Raw genomic sequence first — 17,908 nt, forward strand, 5'->3', positions numbered from 1 at the left:
TATTTCTAATGTACTACTATTTAAATGATATCATACGTTCACATTGCAGCTTCTAATTATTTTATTTATATCTTGTTCAAGGCCCAAAAAGGCAACACTTTTAAACTCTTCAACAATGATTACACAAGTCACATGGGACAGTGTGGTGGGATGGTGATTTTCTATATGAATGTAAATACTGTCCATTTTTTTTTTACAACAGAAATATGATTCAAAGGCAATGATAGGTGTGTGTGTGTGTGTGTGTGTGTGTGTGTGTGTGTGTGTGTGTTTGTGTATAAACTGCTGGGGTTGCACACGCTTCAGAAAGCACCTCTTTGTCCCAGGGCCTGTGTTTGATGTTACATATTTACACCTGTGTGTGTGTGTGTTTGTGTGGGTGTGTGGGTGTGTGTGTGTGTGTCTGTGTGTGTGTGTTCGTGTGTGTTTGTGTTTGTCTGCCTGTCCATATGTTTGCTCTGCATGACTGGATGCTTTTGTCAGGCGTTATATGAATATGTGGGTGAGATACAGGGAGAGAGAGAGAGAGAGAGAGAGAGAGAGGGTGGGAGAGAGAGCAAGCTTCCGCCTCACAGCCTAGAGACAATCAGGCCATGCCTCAGCAATCAGGGGAAGAAGAAGAAGAGGAGCAGAGCAGTCGGTATCCAACCACCATTTATCACTGGAGACAGAAACCAAACCTCACCCCTGCCTACACATACTCAGAGGTGAGGAGGCGGAGGAGGAGGAGGAGGCGGAAAGGCCGAAGATGGAGGAGAATAGTAAAACGGGAATATTTTTACATAAAGGAGACAACTTAGGAAAGAAGAGAATATTCAAAGATATGGAGGAAAAACGTGAGCGGGGTAGAGTCAAGGTCACGGAGAGGAAAGAGCGGGGACTGGGATTTGAACTCTTACGCTGCAACAACCATCAAGGTCAACGACACGCTGATTCACCACCTCCTCCCACTACTAAAGGAGTCATGCACTGGCTTGTTCCCATTCTCACTTTCCTGCTGAGATTTAGATGAGAAAATTCACACCACACTTTATCTGCCTGGAGTTAACTTAACAGTGAGCATAGTTTGGCATGAAAGACGAAGAGGTGGCTAGCAAAGCAGCTTAAAGACAACAAAAAATGCAAGGAGGAGTTTGGCTTAGCTTAGCATAAAGACTGGAAGTGGAGGAAAACGGCTAGTCTGGCCTTTTGTGTTGGTGTAAGACTGTTTTTGGTCTGTGGCTGTTTTGGTGCTTCATGTCTGTGGTATTCTGGTTCTGTGAGGCCCCAAAAACAGCTTGATCAATAGTCCACTGTCCAAAGGTCTCAGTGAGAGAACCCCTTACAAATCATAACACAGGGCTGACCTAGGCCATGCCTCAGCTCTACAACTGACAAACCGACATTCAGCTTATTGGTACTTCTAGGCATTCAGACTCACAGATGGCAGCTCTGCACCGTTGCCTCCTCAGCCAGGCACATACACCCCATGTGTGAGCCTGCTGTTCTTTGGACCTGAGCAACATCTGTAACGCTCACTAATTAAAAGTATGATGTCTCTTTTGTTGTATAGGTTAATGAATTGTTGTACAAACCACAGGGTTAGGATTTGTGGGATGTGCCCGGCTGCTTTTGGAAGAGACTCCTCTTCCAGGAAAAAAAGTACATTATTGATATGAACTATTATGGTTGAACTCAAATGAGAAAATTAAACTTTCTGCATCGCCCTTTCAAAACACCCGATATCAAGTCTATGCAGACGACACTCTGGTATCTTACATCTTTCTAACAGGAGGATCACATCTAAAAGGACATTTCACATGATGATAGGGTTAGGGTTAGGGAAAACCCTAACCCTATGTTGTCACGTGCGGCTTCATGTCTCTATACAGAAGCTTTTCCAGGTATCAAAGAAAACAGCAGAAGTATTGGTCTTCGGTTTTCCTTCCTTCTGCACTAGTCTCCCATTCACACGGCCCCACACCCCCTCCCCCCACCCCCACCCAGGTACTACAGTGTGTTCGCAGGGTGCATCCAGGACACATCTGCCCCAGAGCTCCACAGACACGCGGCAAATGAGCACTCGCTGTCATATCGCAGCACATCTGCTTGATGTACAGCCGAGCTGACGCATTTTAATATCCTACTCGCTGGCTGTGCACATTCTCGGCACAGTGGGGCTAAATGTACTGTAGGCTTGTTTTTCGCGGGCTGACGTAATGAAATTGCGTTATTTTCTTTGCATTGTGCGGGGTGGGTGATGTTGTTATGAGGCAAATATGCAGCACACCGCAGCCTCTGTGGGCTTTTCATTACTATCATGTGATCACACGCAGTGCTCGTGACAACGGCGGCAATCAATTCCTCACAAGGGGAGAGGAGATAAAGAATTCATCTTGATTTATTTGGCATCAGACAAACTGATTTTACCCTGTGCCACTGCACATTAACATGTTATGAGAATATGAAGCGTTGGATATGAAATGAGAAAAAACCTCAAAGCATATTAGATGTCATTCATGGTATGAGACATATAAACCCATTCACATTCATATTATTTATGTTTTTCAATATTTCATGGAATAATCTCGCCTAAAATTAAACACGTGGCGTTTTGGCCTCATGCTGCTGGAATGGTTTGTGTTGCTGTGAACCGAGAGGGTGGACACACACACACATTCAGTTGAGTTATTATAAATAAAGCCTTAAAGCATTGTTCTAATCCTGCAATATCACAGCAGACGTTGAGGTGGAGAGTGTGTTCATACAATATATATGAGCTTCCACAAGCCTGTAGCCAGAAGCTCCTGACCCATAAAGAGAGTTTCTGTCTCCTCTGCTTTAGAACCAGAATACAGAAACTAGCAGAACTCTCACGTGTCCTCTCAGCTCCACTGAGCCGCAAGTCTTTATAAACAATCAACCAAGACACATTATTTAAATGGAGCTGGTTCCCTTTAAAAAAAACATTTCTCCCTTCAGATGTCTTCTGATCACCTGTCAGGGGACGGAGCATGCGCAGTTGGCAGGAGCCAGAAACCACAGAGGCTGCTGAAGACAGATATCCATGGTGGGAAAGAGAGGAAGTGGTACATCTAGATTTCAACATAAAAGCCTAAAAGTGACATTGGGAAGGGGGTTATTTATTTATTTGCCTTTATTTCACCAGGTTAGTGCCATTGAAGAAAGAAATATTTAACTTTCCAAGAATATCAGAAGCAAGGTTTCAACAAATAGAATTAATAACATTAAAACTTGATCATACTTGATCACACAGACAACCTGGACTTGAGAGATTTTACCACAGCTTTAAACTTAGTCGCCTCAGAGGATTTGAATGTTTAATTAAAGTGTTTAAGTACGTAACATATTCGATTAATTAATTTGATGAAAACTTAAAATCTTTCTTTCTTAATTCACTTCAGAATTCAGGAATAACTAATCACAAAATGTCCATAGAACAAAGATTGTGACATTCCAGAATTTAGAATTGTTCAAATTGCTAGAAATAGTTGAATTAACATCAACCAGAATTCAAGTAGGTGAAATCAAGCACATTTGATTATTTGACTCAATATGGCTTCCGGGTGTTGACCTACTCTCCTTTGGTGTGCAAGATTCAGATTTTTTGATCATGTAGTTTAATCGCAGCACCTTGAGCAGATTAGCTGCAAGTGAATACAAGTGAAAACCCAACACTAATACCAGTTAATTGGGGTTTTATTTTGTAAAACCCACCGGAAACCGTCTTCAGTGGCAGTGAGCAGTTGTAAAGCAGCTCCTGACGGAAAACTGTGGTCACCGTGCAGCTGCAGAAGATGCGCGACACAGAAAAACAAGGAGGACCGAGAGGGATGGAGAAACAAGGGATGAGGAAATAAAGAGAAAACCACCTGAGATGCTCCGACACACCGAGGAACCGCGTCTCCACCGCGCGCTTTGGACATAATCACGCCGAGGGATCGCGCATCGATCCGGGTAGCAGGGTACAGGGGGTGGTGGGGTTGGGGGGGAGAAGGAGGGGTCGATCATGGGGAACGAAGCGAGCCTGGAGGGAGGCGACGGGCCGACAGCCGGGCTACCGGAGGGGCTGGCACCCGACGGGAAGGGCGGCGTCGTGCGGGTCTCCGACGGGAGCCCCGTGGACCTGGCGGAGCTCAGCGAGGAGCAGAGGAGGCAGCTCGCCGCGGCGCTGTCAAGGGCGCAGGGCAGGCAGCCCGGAGGCGCAGCCGCCGCACGAAGGCAGGAGCTTTGTTTTTTGAACAGCATTTATTCATTTCCATGCATTTGGGATCAGGTGGTGGGAGCGGGACGTGTGGATGGGCTGTGTGCAGCGGCGGAAAGATGCTCCGAGGAGGCAGGGAGCCGTTCACGCCCATTTGAAACCCCACCAAGACATCTTTCCCTTCTTAGAGCAGCTCCCTGTATGATGGATCCACATCTGGAACATCTGGTAGAAACGCCACCAACCTGCTCTCGAAAACAGCCTCACACCAGCTGTCATGATATCTGACCATGTCTCGTTCATTCTGACGTGTGTCATGTTTTTATTATAATGGCTGCTAATATCCCAGGCCTCTACAATATAGTGAATCTGACTGTGTCACTTGTGTGTGTATGTGTGAGATCACAGACCTAGAGACACACCTCCAGTATTTGTGCGAAATTTTCGAAATGCCTGATGGGTAAAAACATTAGTCGTGCCCAGTGTTTGTGTGTGTGTGTGTGTGTGTGTGTGTGTGTGAGTTTATCTGTCCACACCACCACCACCCTCCGATTGAGCTTTAAACAGCCAATAAAAACAAACCCGACCAACCTTTAATGAGCTGATCTCTAATATGAACAGTAAGACTAGTCTTAATTGGATTTTAATGGGTTGTGTTGGAAACCTGCTGTGTTATGGAGTGAAAACAGTTTTGCTGCCATTGCCGTTATGTGTCAGGAATCGGGCTGCAACGATTAATTAATCAGTTATTGACGACTAAAATCACAGTGAACTATATTGATAATTGATTTGTCGGCTTGAGAGAGTGAAAGTATCAATTCTCAGATTTCAGCATCTTAAATTTGATAATTTTCTGGTTTGTTGGCTCCTCGATCGACAGCTGAGTGAACATCTTTGTGGTCAAAATATCTGAGGAGGCTTAGGTTAGCACATTTTTGTTTCAAATTCAACATTTTTATTTCCGTTTAATGCTCAGACATATGATTTATTCATCAACATATTAATAAATAATGCAAATCCTAGCCCTAAACAGAAAACCTACAACGGTTCCTCGATATCAAAAACACTGGCTTGGTGTGTGGCAAATGCTAATTGGCGTCAACTGGGGAGGGGGGGAAATGTTATTTATATCTGTGCTGGAGATGTAGGGGGAGGGGGTGTGCATCAATATTAATATGACTATAAATAGAGGAGCAGTTAAATCTTTCCATGCTGCTTTCCAATTTTTCTGTTTTATTTTAAAAGTCTCATTTCATGTTCCAACGTTGGATGTGACTGAGGCCGGTCGCTGTCCATGGTGCTGAAATCCTCTCTGCAGTGGAACAGCGACGCTTTGCAACACCACTGGTGCTGATGCTCGATTCCCTCTCAGCCTGACTAGTATCATCTCTTGGAAATTAGGAATAATAAGATGCTGTATTCATGGCAGTGTTCAACTTTATTGCCCGGGAAGGTAATTCAAATGAGACATAATGACGCCTGCAGCAGCAGCTCTATGTGTGGCATGCACACGGAACAAGAAATAATATCCAATCAATGTGTTTGTGCGCTGATGCATTCCTCTCAGGGTCCAGTTGACTTTCATGCGTGTATGTGTGTGTGTGTGTGTATATGTGTGTGCGCTGCCTGAGCTAACAAAGACGTATCAGCTTACCCCAATGCAGCCACACATTCCCCCCCTCTATCTCAATGATCTACACTCCGTGTCATTCAGCGGTATTCACTTTACTGGCAGCTTCACCTCGGGGCTGCTAGCTACACATTTTGTGTTCACTGACGTGATGAAAGGGCCGGAGAGCCGCGGTCTTAAGTTGTATTATTAGCACAGTGACGCTCCAGTGGAGGCAGTGGAGTCGGCTAATACATCGAGCAACGATTGAGGTGGAAATGGGTTTAAAGACAGTGAGATCAGTGAGAAGCTGTTTTCTTCCACCCTTATTTTTCAGGCTGTGTTCTTTTTTGAAGCATCTTTTATGGATTCTCTTGAAAAACAGTTGTGAGGGTGCTTAATACTTTTGCTGGTTTGTTTTGCCAGATTGTTTTAAGTGCTATGTTTGGAAATATGTAAATTTGTTCGATCTGAGTGCATAATTCAGCAGAAACTCTTGTTTCTTGTAGGTTTATAAAGGAGATGAAGAATAGTCTTGTTCACTGTTTATTCAACTGAGAGTTAGGGTGGACTATGTGGAATATGATTTTTCTCACACTGTCAAAGTAAACACAAATTAATTGTATGCTAACAAAAAGTCTGTTTCCTTTGTTCCAGACCTTCAGAATCTGATGCTCAGCAACGACCCCAACAGGTAGGGGCCTCCAGGGGCCCAACAGGTCTCAGTAAGAGCCGAACTGTAGACGCGTTCAACCAGAGCCCACCTGGCAAGCGCGCGCCGGGCCGGAGCCCTTCATCCCTCAGCCTTTTTGAGTCCAGATTCCGGCAGGAGCCAAAGGACCCTGAGACCAAGTCTTCCGGCATGTTTGGCTCCAGCTTCCTCAGCGGGGCCAACCCCCTCAGTGCCGTGTCATCGATGACATCCTCTATGTCCTCCTCTATATCCTCCATGGGCGATTCTGTCAACATGTCCAAGTTTGGACTGTTTGGGGATGAGGAGGAGGGAGACGCAGCGCCTGAGTCCAAGCAGGGAGGAAAGCCACCAGGGAAAGGCCCCCAGCAAAGGCCGGGTCCAAAGGGACCACAACAGGGAGGACCCCAGAAACAAGGTCAGGGCCCTCCGGGGCAGGGGCCAAAGCCAGGGCAAGGGCCCTCTGGACCGGGACCCAGGCAAGGCCAGGCACCGCCAGGCCAGGGGCCCAAATCAGGCCAGGGTCCTCCTGGCCAAGGACCCCCTGGGCAGGCCCCTAGGCAAGGTCAGGGGCCACCAGGACAAGGACAACCAGGGCAACAGGGCCCAAAACCCGGTCAAGGACCCCCAGGGCAACAGGGCCCAAAACCTGGTCAAGGACCCCCTGGGCAGGCTCCCAGGCAAGGTCAGGGGCCACCAGGACAAGGACCCCCAGGGCAACAGGGCCCAAAACCCGGTCAAGGACCACCAGGACAACAGGGCCCAAAACCCAGTCAAGGACCCCTAGGGCAACAGGGCCCTAAACCCGGTCAAGGACCCCAAGGGCAACAGGGCCCAAAACCAGGTCAAGGACCCCCAGGGCAACAGGGCCCCAAACCAGGTCAAGGACCACCGGGTCCAGGTGCCAAACAGGGTGGCCCTCCCCAACAAACAGGTGGGCCTCCACAACAAGGACCAGGGAAGGCTGGACCCAAGCAGCAGGGGCCACCTGGCCCCGGGGCTCATCCTGGGGAACAACCTAAGAGTGGAGGGCCACTTGGTCAGCAGGGGCCTGGAAAGACTGGAAGTGGACTCTGTCCACTGTGTAAGACCACCCAGCTGAACACTGGGTCGAAGGACCCTCCAAATTACAGCAACTGCACTGAGTGTAAGAACCAGGTCTGCAGCCTCTGTGGGTTCAGCCCCCCCGATTCAGCAGTAAGTCACTGAATATTGTATTTTGTCTTATTTTTCTTTATTTTTTGTAAATTTATTTTAACTGTGACTTAAAATGTATGTAAATGATTTACTCCACATGATTAATACCTGGTCATAAAAAATTTCAGACGGGTACTTATCTCATACATGAGAGAGTTCATGTTATCGGTGGCAGACGATGAGAAAAGTTCCACATCATTAAAGAGTCTCTGTGTGAAATATAAAATTATCAAGTTTCAATTTCACTGCAAAAACATCATCCTAAACTAATTTCTGGTTTTACTCGGAACTCTCTGTCCAATCATCAAAATGGACAGAGTGAATTATTGAAGACTGGTTTGATCGAATCATGATCTAAAAATATGAGCATTCGGTAACAAAATTAGACCAAATAATTGTTGGCATTTCCACACTATAGTTAAATCCAATTATGTCCTGTTAGTTTCTATTCTCTGAGCCTGGCAGAAGGGAGCAGCTCATAGCAGTGGCACTCGATTTGAGGTACAGTTTGACCATATGGTCCCAGGGAATGTTGATCAAGGTGACTCATGTCATGGCCACAGGAAGATACTGTGCCAGCCAGCGAGGACACTCGCCGATGGGCCACGAGCAAGGCAGAGCAGAGCAGAGCGACTGGTTCACTCTGCTCCAGCGTCTCCTCTGGATTCGTTACTGTTCATTAGTCGAGACACAGTAAAAGATACAGTTGTGTAAGCTGCTTTTAGGTTTGTTAAACTGATTGTATTTAATAAGCACAATAATTAAATCATTCCTGTGATCTATATAGTAATCAAACTGTCAACAATATGTTTTAAACACTGTAGTTTTAACACTGGAATCTGATGATATCCCTTCATTAAACAAGGATGATCGTCTAATCATATAAAGATAAATAATAATAATAATAATAATAAGTAATAAAAGGTATTTATAAATGAAAGCATTTGTCTGACTGCTCGCAGTCAGATTAATGAAGTGTATAAATAGCATTTTTCCCTCTAAATTAATTAGAAACAGAACAAGCTAGTTTTCATTATAAGTCGTATTTATGGCACTGTTGACAGATTTATATTCACTCAGGGTATAAAGAAGAAATTTGAGAGGAGAAAACAGGATTCAGCTTCATTTGAAACACTAATTAATGGACCTATCTTTGAGTTTGTATTTATTTTTGAGCTACACACAAAGAAAACTGTTATTTTAGGGGGTTTAATTTCGCATGCCTATCCGTGTTCATGCTGTAATTGCATGTGCCATTGTTGTCCATGCTCGTAACAACGTGGAATTTAGTACCAGTCAATTCTAACCCATGTTTTGTTCCATGCGCAGGGCAAAGAATGGCTGTGTCTGAACTGCCAAATGCAGCGGGCGATGGGAGGTATGGATCCCCCCGGCATGTCAAAGCCCAAGCAAGGCTCTGCCCCGCCCTCGCCCCAGAGACAGGCGTCTGGCAAGCCGGGCAAGCTGTTGATAAAGCAACAGAGTACCACCGACCAAGGGTTAACGCCGCCAACCACGCCGAGGCAGAAATCCCCAGGTCCTACCTCTCCGGGTCCTCTTTCCCCGGCCTCTTCGGCGGGATCGCCCAAAATTGACCCCAAGACAGGTCGTCCCATCCAGCAGAGGACCACTCCCCAGCAGTCGCCGTCTAAAGCCAAACAGGAGTCCAGCTTCTTCGGGGGGTTTGGAGGTATCAGTTTAGGGGGCCTGACCGATTCGTCTAAATCTCCTGCGGCTTCTTCTCAAGCTGCAGAGTCTGTTACAGGGAAACTGTTTGGCGGTTTTGGCGGTTTGATGGAATCGTCAAAGCCTCAGGCACACGCTCCGCAAAAGCAGGAGGAGTCTGTGGCTGGGAAGTTGTTCGGCGGCTTTGGAGGGTCCAAAGAATCCAAATCTCCTGCTGCTGCTTCTCAGATGTTCAGCTTTGGATCGTCCCTCTTGAGCTCAGCCACCAATCTCGTCGCAGGGGAGGACCAAAAGGCGGCAGAGTCTCCACCCAACTCCCCGGCTGACTCCGGAGCGGGCTCCCCTCCTGACTCTGACCCCGGCTCCCCACCCGACTCCCCCTTCTCTGCGCCTGGATCGCCCCCTGATTCGGACTCTGCTCCTGACACCCCACCTGCCAGATCCAAGAAACCCCCCAGAACCATCTCTGTGGAGCAGGAAGAGAAGGCCCCAGCAGTCCAACCGGCGCCTGCCCCGGCCTCCACCACCAAGGAAAGCTGCCCTCTCTGCACCGTGGAGCTGAACGTTGGATCATCAGGCATGCCGAACTACAGCTTCTGCACCGAGTGCAAGAAGACAGTGTGCAATCTGTGTGGATTCAACCCCACTCCCCACTTAGGAGAGGTAAGAAGCCCTATAATTGTTGCACTTTTCCTAAGCTCTACAGCTTCCTTATATTCCAAAACACTGCACCTACCAGTAATTTATGCATTCTGTCGTTTATAAATAGAACGCAAACATCTTCCTAGATGTTTCATTGAAGTAGGTCACAGAAGAGATACCATCAGGAGCGGCAGAGTTTTCAGCCGAGCGTTGTTTCCCACAAGCATCCAGCAAACTGCTCTGGAATGAGGATAGCATGTTATTAGCTGCACTAAATTACATTAGTTTATCCCAAATAGACAGCGTAATGTAGTTTGCACATATTTGTCCACTGACAGAATGGATGTGGTCAATTACGCTGCGTTTTAACAAGACGGCCTCACTGCGACCAGGCTGGTTTTTGTCGAGAGGGTAGCCAGAAATGTGAAGATCAAATGGGGCAATTGAAAGAATTGACACTTGACTCTGCAACTGTGTCATGTACAGTATGTGTGTGTGTGTCTGCTTTGTGGACAGGAAGCACAGCTTCCATCCTATGGCCTATTTCCTCTCTCTGAAATCAGAAGATATGTTTCTGTGCAAACATCTCAATGCACGTACAACATGTTTGCCTGAGTGTGTTTGCGAGAACGTGCCGTGGTCTTTGTTTGCCTGATGATGACATGGAAACTTAGAACGTTTTGTCCGCTTATCACTCGAGGTGCGGGGGCCACTGGTTTGCTGGTGTTACTTCATTATGTTCCACACAGAACAGATGGTTCTCTATGGAGTATTTTACGAGAGCCGAGGCCAAAAAGCGCTTCCGCCTCAGCATGTAGGCCAAGCACACATATATATATATATATATATATATATACTACACCCACATATTATTCCATGAGAATAATCCTACACTGCATCACTCTTAACCGCCTTGAAGCCACGCATTGGGTAAACAAACAAAAAGCTGCAGGTCAGTGACAGTAAGACGTTTACTTGGACATGGTCATGTGATTCAGGGGAAAGTCACATGTCAGACGGCTTCACGTGTCGGCTTGTGGTTTAAGTGAGTCCTGAATAATCCGCTGTGTATTTCTGTCTCTCTGAGGAGCCTTGCTCCGCAGCAGCACCGCAGATCTAAGCCGCTGCACCCCCGCTTTGTTCACAAACACTGACAATCTCAATGGAAATCAACTTTTATGTTGTAGGAATATAACTGGCGGAAGAATATTGACTTCTAAGAAATATATAAACTTTGCTTTCAGTGTGAGATATGAAACTGGGTTCTACGAGTGATGAGTCCCATGGGGGGGGGTTGTTATAAAATACTTGTTCAGCAATCCTTATCTCGGTAAAAGTTTGAAATAGCGAGTTATCATCTAGCTTAACTATTGGTCAGAAATCTGTCTCTGCACGTCGTGAGTATTTCTACTTAACTTGAGTAGTTGCATTATCCCAGACATTTAAAGCCCTCGGTAGCGTTCCAAAAACAAGATGTCCGCCGTTTGTTTACAGCACCGACAGCACCACTGAAGTTTCAAGTCTCTGAAGTTTGGGGACTCCGGTCCTTATTTTTCTGCGGCTCTTAATTGCTTGATGGGAAAATGGGGAGCTGAACTGCAAACCACTTCATTTAGGCCAAGCGCGGGGGAAAATGTAATTACACTGGAGAGCCGTGCCACTGATGCGCTAATTGGTTATAGATTGGTCGTTGTCTTAAAGCCAGCATCGTCGGCTCGGCTTTGTTTTGGAACGACGGTTGGAGCCAGACGAGAAAGAGGAGTCCCTCTTTGAGTCGTGCAGGAGTAAATACCTTTAATAATTCAGGGGAAATAATAGGATTTGGTCGAAGTTGAGAACACGTCAAAGTGCAATCTTCAGGAGGGGACGCCCGTACACACACACCCAGCACCTCAGTTGAGTCATCCCCCCCCCACCCACATACTGTGCCCCGCTTCTTTGTCATTCGCTGTCATAAAGGCCGTCAGCGAGGGTCCATGTGCTGACGCATGCGAGTGGGTCAGAGCGAGTGGGTATGTGAATGTGTGCTTGTGTCCCTGTGCTGAACAGTATGTTTTATTTGAAAGATTGATGACTTATCGAGAATGAGACGAGCCGTGCAGGCAGGCGTGAGCCTCCGAAGTGTAGCTGCTTGTCTGAATGAGTTTGCATCACAATACGTCCAGGTCCACATGAGAATTTAGGCGTTTTCTATCGCCTAGGTGTTTCAACTGAAATGCTGGAAGGGTGAGAGTGCATGTGTTCTCAGCCGTCGCGTGTGTCGGTGTAATCTCTGTTTCCTAAAAGGATTTAAAGGGCAACAGGAAGCTTGTCATTTCTATCGAGGCTTGAGCCCGGACTCAGGTGTCTGCGCTTAATCCCCATCAATATGATTTCTCAGAAGGAACAGCACTCACCCTAATGGCTCCTGTTCCTTTCTTCCCTCCCTGCCATCACAGGCCGGCCATCTTTGTCCCCCTCTTTTGCTTTTTTTGGTCACCTTTTTCACAGAATATCTTTATAAGCCCCCTCTCTTTTATGTTGTCTTTCTCTGCATCCCTTAATCATGAAGTCATGATATTTTGCCTTTGGTCTTTTTGGTGGTTATCCTCCTTTCAAGCACTGTAGTTTCCTCGCGTGTCAGACTCCCTGTGAATGTGTGTCTAGTGCTGCTCAGTGCTGCTCCCGTGGCTCAGGCTCCATGTCATGTTGCCCTTATCGGTAATGAGTGTGCTCGTTGGAGAAGTCTAACGTAAAATGGGTTAGCACTTCGCTAACAAGCACAAATCAAGAGACTGTGATCTGTGAGCTGCATCGAGCCTCACCCAGGAAAAAACTAGATTGTGTCCTTGTTACTAAACTCTAAAATATATCGAGCAACAACCGTCTCATAATAATCTGTGATTTGTGGAATAGCCGGGAGCCAAAGGTCCAAATCCAAACCATATCACCTAATATGTGTTTTTGTTCATAATGACAAACTCTGTGTTTATAATGATGGTTAGATTGGAGATTTAGCTAGATTGAGACAATTGTGACAAATATACAACTGCGTTTCCACCACTGGACGACTGTGCTCTGCAATAATATATCAAATGGTCTTAAATTATTAAACACACCGAGGCTGTGGGTAGGAAACTGAAATGCTTTGTTAAAAAACTCCCTCATTATTGCAAAGACCTCAAACTCAAATAGATAAACAAGGTAATAAACTGACGGGTGATCATAGCATTTTACCAGCTGTAGATTAAGGCTCCACATTTTTTGGAGAATAGGTCAAAGGGACAACTCTGGTTAGAAAACTGTCCTCCAACCTGATACAAACCATAAGAGTGTCTCAAGTAATTCTGTCCCTAGTGTAGTTACCGTAATAAATAAGCTGTTATAGTTATGGAGGGATCGTTGTTTGTTGAGGTTAAGGTATAAACACTACTTCGATATGTTAAAATAGTCGACAACCAACCAGGTGATTGGGTCGAAAAAGCCTGGAAATGGGGGGGAAAGGGCGCCGTGTGAAGGATATAAGGTTACAGGGTTATAGAGGCTCAACAAAATCTGCCCACCAGCTTCTCTGACGCTCACTTAATATGACACGTTGTCGTTTTACTGGAGGATGATGTGTCAGACCATTTCTTTGGCCGGCCACCTCACGACGTTAACAAGAAACCCATGAGGCCAAATGAGATTAGAGCTCTGTACCTTAAACTGTCCAGTCACCGGAACAGGCTTTGATAATGAGTTTCCTTCGTGATGCTGCATTGTTGCGTTGTTTTTAACACAATCGTCAGGCTTGGGTTTAGGCCTGTGCCAGTTATAGCAGAGGTTCTGTGAAGCCACTCAGTGAATTCAAAGTTAACTCATCATTGTGCGCTCTTGTCTCTTTTGGTCCGGCACATCCTCAGCACACCCACACTCTCTGCGTGGTGATGCCTGTGTCCTCCTTCCTCATTGTTATTCTGTGGCCGAGCCCGTGAATCCTCCCACAGTCTGAGCCCTCCGGAGTCACGCGCCGGCAGATAGAAGACGCTCCGTGGTCGCACTGTACGGGCACACGTGTACATGTAGAGCATGCTCACAGCCATCGGTCTATCATCCAGCTGCAGCTTCAGCTCATCCTCTGGGGGGGGGGTGCAATTTCCCTTTTTCTTCGCCCGTATCACAAACCCAGTTGTTATGGGAATCTGTCGTTTGATTCCCATTTGTGTTTTGGACTCGGGTTGATTTGTATCGGCAGCTTAATACCAGGCCAGTTGCCTCACAGCTCTCCCGGCGCTCGCCCACCAGGGTGACGTGTGCGAAAATAGTCGCAGCGACAAAAGAGAGACACAAAGGGGGAGAATACATACAAGCTGTAGGGCAGCTCTCTCTCTCTCTCTCTCTCTCTCTCTCTCTCTCTTTCTCTCTCTCCCCTCCCTGCAGTCTCTTTTATCACTGTTTAGTTTTCCCTCTCTCATATTCTCTCCTTTAAAAGCGTCTCTCTGCTGCCCCAGGCAACCCATAGAGTGTCCCCCCCACATGGCCACCTCGGAAGCCATGAAATGGACACTATTTTTAGACTTTAAGGTGTGTGTGTGTGTGTGTCTGTGCAGAGCTTCGGACAGAATGTGCCAGTTTTTCTAGATTTCTAGATACTGCACATATGAAATACCTGAACCAGAATACCTGGAGTCCATCAAATTTTCCTAACCCAGGACCCCTTACCAGGTATGACAAGTGGTTCACTGCTGTTTTAGAATTCCCTACGATAGTAATTGAATGTCCTCGAGACACTAAAACAGCCCTTTCCTTTTTCTTTTTATAGAACTCCCCTCCGGCTCCTCTCCAGAATGATTTTCAATTATCCCCTTTCTAATTCACTGGTGCTTGTATGCTTAGAAAGGGCCAGATTTTAGCCACCGAACCGTCGGTGCCAAGTTAGACAGAGAGCGAAGCCAAGACACGACGTGAGCCAGCACTGAAGCCGTGGTGTGGGGGGGAGAGGAGGCAAGGACAGACACACACATCCTGGCAACGGGCTCAGCTTGTTAGCACAGGCTCTGTTGTATTTACATCCTGACTGCTGCTGCTCTCAAACTCTTTAGTGTCCGGAGAGACTATGATACGAGGCGGAAAAGAGAGTGGGCTACTCTGGGCTTTTGTGGATGGATTGTCTGACTCTGACCTCCTCCATGAAAAAATTGATGTTCATCACTTGAAGCCGGCAGCATGAGCTCGGGATTAGGAAAATGGCTGAACCTGAGAGGCGTGTGAAATAACTTTTTATTAAAGGTAGTGCCGTTCACGTTTATGGGAGACTGATGCTTCTCTATTCATTTCGAGTTTTGCGGGACAATGTAAAAACTTGGACTCCTATGATGCAATTATAATATTATTTATCTACACTGTAGGTTGTAAGAAAAAGATGCAAGAGAGCGGTGAAACGAGTAGCCAGCTCACAGACAGATAATGACCGAGGAGTGGAGGCCCAGAACAGAGCGAGCAGAGAAATGGCCGACAGACAGAGTGGAGTCCAACAGGGCCCTTGACGTGAGGGGGTGGAAGGGTGGAGGGGCGGGGGGGCGGTGTCACAAAGGATATGGGTGCCCGACCCATTCTGCCCCGAGCAGCGCAGCCCATGACAACCTGCCCATCGTGGTTTGTTTTAGTGTTGGTGAGTCAGGCCTGTGTGTCACATCACCAGAAGCATAAAGAAGAAGAAGAAGAAGAAGAAGGAAGAATTCAGCAGCAGAGCACTGGTCCTCTGTAGCATCAAGCTTCATTGTAAATATTGTTTGCCATGTCATATATCCATAAATCCTCCTACATTATATTCAATTCATCATACAATAAATGTCCAACATAGGGGGGCTCTGTACACGGCTCATGCTAAGTACATCAACGATTTTCATTTCTCTATCGCATTTAAACTCAGCTGTTTATTACACAGTCACAATAATTAGCATTGTTTGTCTTGTGGCATGCTAGCATGTAATTTACTTGACAGACAAATGGAAACACAGCCCCCTTCTCTTCTGTGTGTGTGTCTGTCTCTGTGTGTGTGTGTGTGTCACTGCCTTTTTACGCAGTATCACCTTGAAACAGCAGCCAGCTTCCAAATGTTGTTGTTAGCCCGAGCCCAAAGCTCATTGCGCCTAACCTTTACACTGAAAGGAGGAGTGGGTGGGAATCCCCATCACCCCCCCCCACACACACACCCTCAGCCACACCTCTTCTCTCCTACTTCTGTTTCCCTGATGCCCCCCCCCCCCCCCCCCCCCTCACTCCCTCCACCTGCACCGATCTTGGTCTTGGCAAAAAATGGAAAACAAACTAATCTGTTGTGTGACTCATGGTATGTCAAATGACTAAATCAAAAGAAATGGTGCATTAGAGGGAAAACCAGTTTAAAATCCCAGACTTCCAGTTCCCATTCGTGCACAGATTGTGACAAATATACACAAACATGGATGTAGACAGTCAATGTCCCTTCTTAATCCCTGGGCTCAGAGTAAACAGACTCCGTCCCACACCTCTTCCTTTGCGTCAGTTCCACTTTGCAAATGCATCCGCACACTTGTTCCCTCGGTTATTTACTCACCTGCCAGGGGAACATCAATCCACCACGGGCCGTGACGTTCTTGTCGAGGGGGAACAGAAACGCTCACACTCGTGTTTGTCGTCTGTCAGTGATGAGTCCGATTTGTGCGCAGAATTAGATAATTAACTTTTTCCCAGCCTTCACCTCTCCGGGGTTTCCTCAGAGGGGTTTCTCTCCCTGCAGCGCTCTGCTCCATTCCCACTCAGGGAAAAGAACCATAGTGGAATCTGACCAGCACAGCCACCGTCCTCTGGTGCAGGCTTCCAAGCAGCTGAGCGTTAAAAGCACTTTCCACAAAGGGTTTTTTTCGACAGAAGCTTTTGATTTATTCATCTTCACAGCTCAGATTTCCGCTGCTTATTCTGGGATCAAAGCCAACGGTGGGATGGGTTGAATTCCACTTCTCCGACCTGAAGGCCCTCACCTATCACATGACATTCCGTTTCATGATCCAAATGAGAATCGCATCGACACATGTGGTCGTTTGTGCAGCGGATTGAAGCCCCGAGATGGAAACATCTATAACAGGGAGACATTTATTAGGACATAAGATCTTTTTTGGCCTGCAATGGAGCTGATGCCGAGATGTCCTGCCCGCAGTCCAGTGCATTATAATTAAATTGGCGGCGCAGCAACACCCATCAATGAGAGAAGGGCAGCGACGGACATATTTAAATTTTAGCAAGAGTTCCAGCGCTGAAAGGTGAATTGAGCGCTGCTGAAAGGACACTGGCTTTATTGTTAATATAATGAGCCAAATGAGGATAAATTGAATTTTCCTTAACTAACATGGTCATTCCATCCATCTGAACCTCAGTGTTGCTAATCCATGAGATTCAATCACTGCTGGGGACATTGTCAGCAAACATCAATCTTCAAATATTATTTCCCTGGCTGTACATTTTTAACAGGATCTCATTTAAATATTGTGTGATGATGGAATGTCGTGTTTCTCTTTTAAAGCTTTGATCAAAAAACGTATCACATGAGTCTGGAACACAGACGAATCGTCAAAGCTTTATGTAGCGTAGAATAATCTGCTTGTTATCTTGGTAAAAATAACCAGGTGTAATACTTTCCAGTACAATTATAGATATGCCTATTAGCATATTGAAAACAACATGTAGAGTTTAAAGGACAAAATGCATATTTTCTGTCTTGATTGATGCCAGTTTCATATTTTTGTATTAAATATTTGCCTGAATAAAGCTGATTGACAACTTAGTTGAGCCTAAAGACTGAAAACAGAGAGAATTCAGCACCTATAAGGTTTAATTATTACCATGTTGTATTTTTATCCCAGGGTTATGTTGGCACAGGAAT

At 46.2% G+C, this 17,908-nt stretch overlaps 1 protein-coding gene across 1 annotated transcript in view; it reads left to right on the plus strand.

Annotated features, from left to right (window-relative positions):
* Nucleotides 1–4,009: 4,009 nt before the first annotated feature.
* Nucleotides 4,010–17,908, plus strand: part of pcloa (piccolo presynaptic cytomatrix protein a) — a 50,829-nt gene continuing 36,930 nt past the window's right edge. Inside the window, exons 1-3 of the mRNA XM_062383153.1 lie at nucleotides 4,010–4,221; nucleotides 6,471–7,701; nucleotides 9,031–10,050. Of these exons, the coding sequence (XP_062239137.1) occupies nucleotides 4,010–4,221; nucleotides 6,471–7,701; nucleotides 9,031–10,050 (2,463 nt within the window). The remainder of the gene's footprint in view (nucleotides 4,222–6,470; nucleotides 7,702–9,030; nucleotides 10,051–17,908) is intronic.

The sequence above is a fragment of the Platichthys flesus genome, chromosome 23 (genome assembly GCF_949316205.1).
Source record: "Platichthys flesus chromosome 23, fPlaFle2.1, whole genome shotgun sequence".
NCBI lineage: Eukaryota > Metazoa > Chordata > Actinopteri > Pleuronectiformes > Pleuronectidae > Platichthys > Platichthys flesus.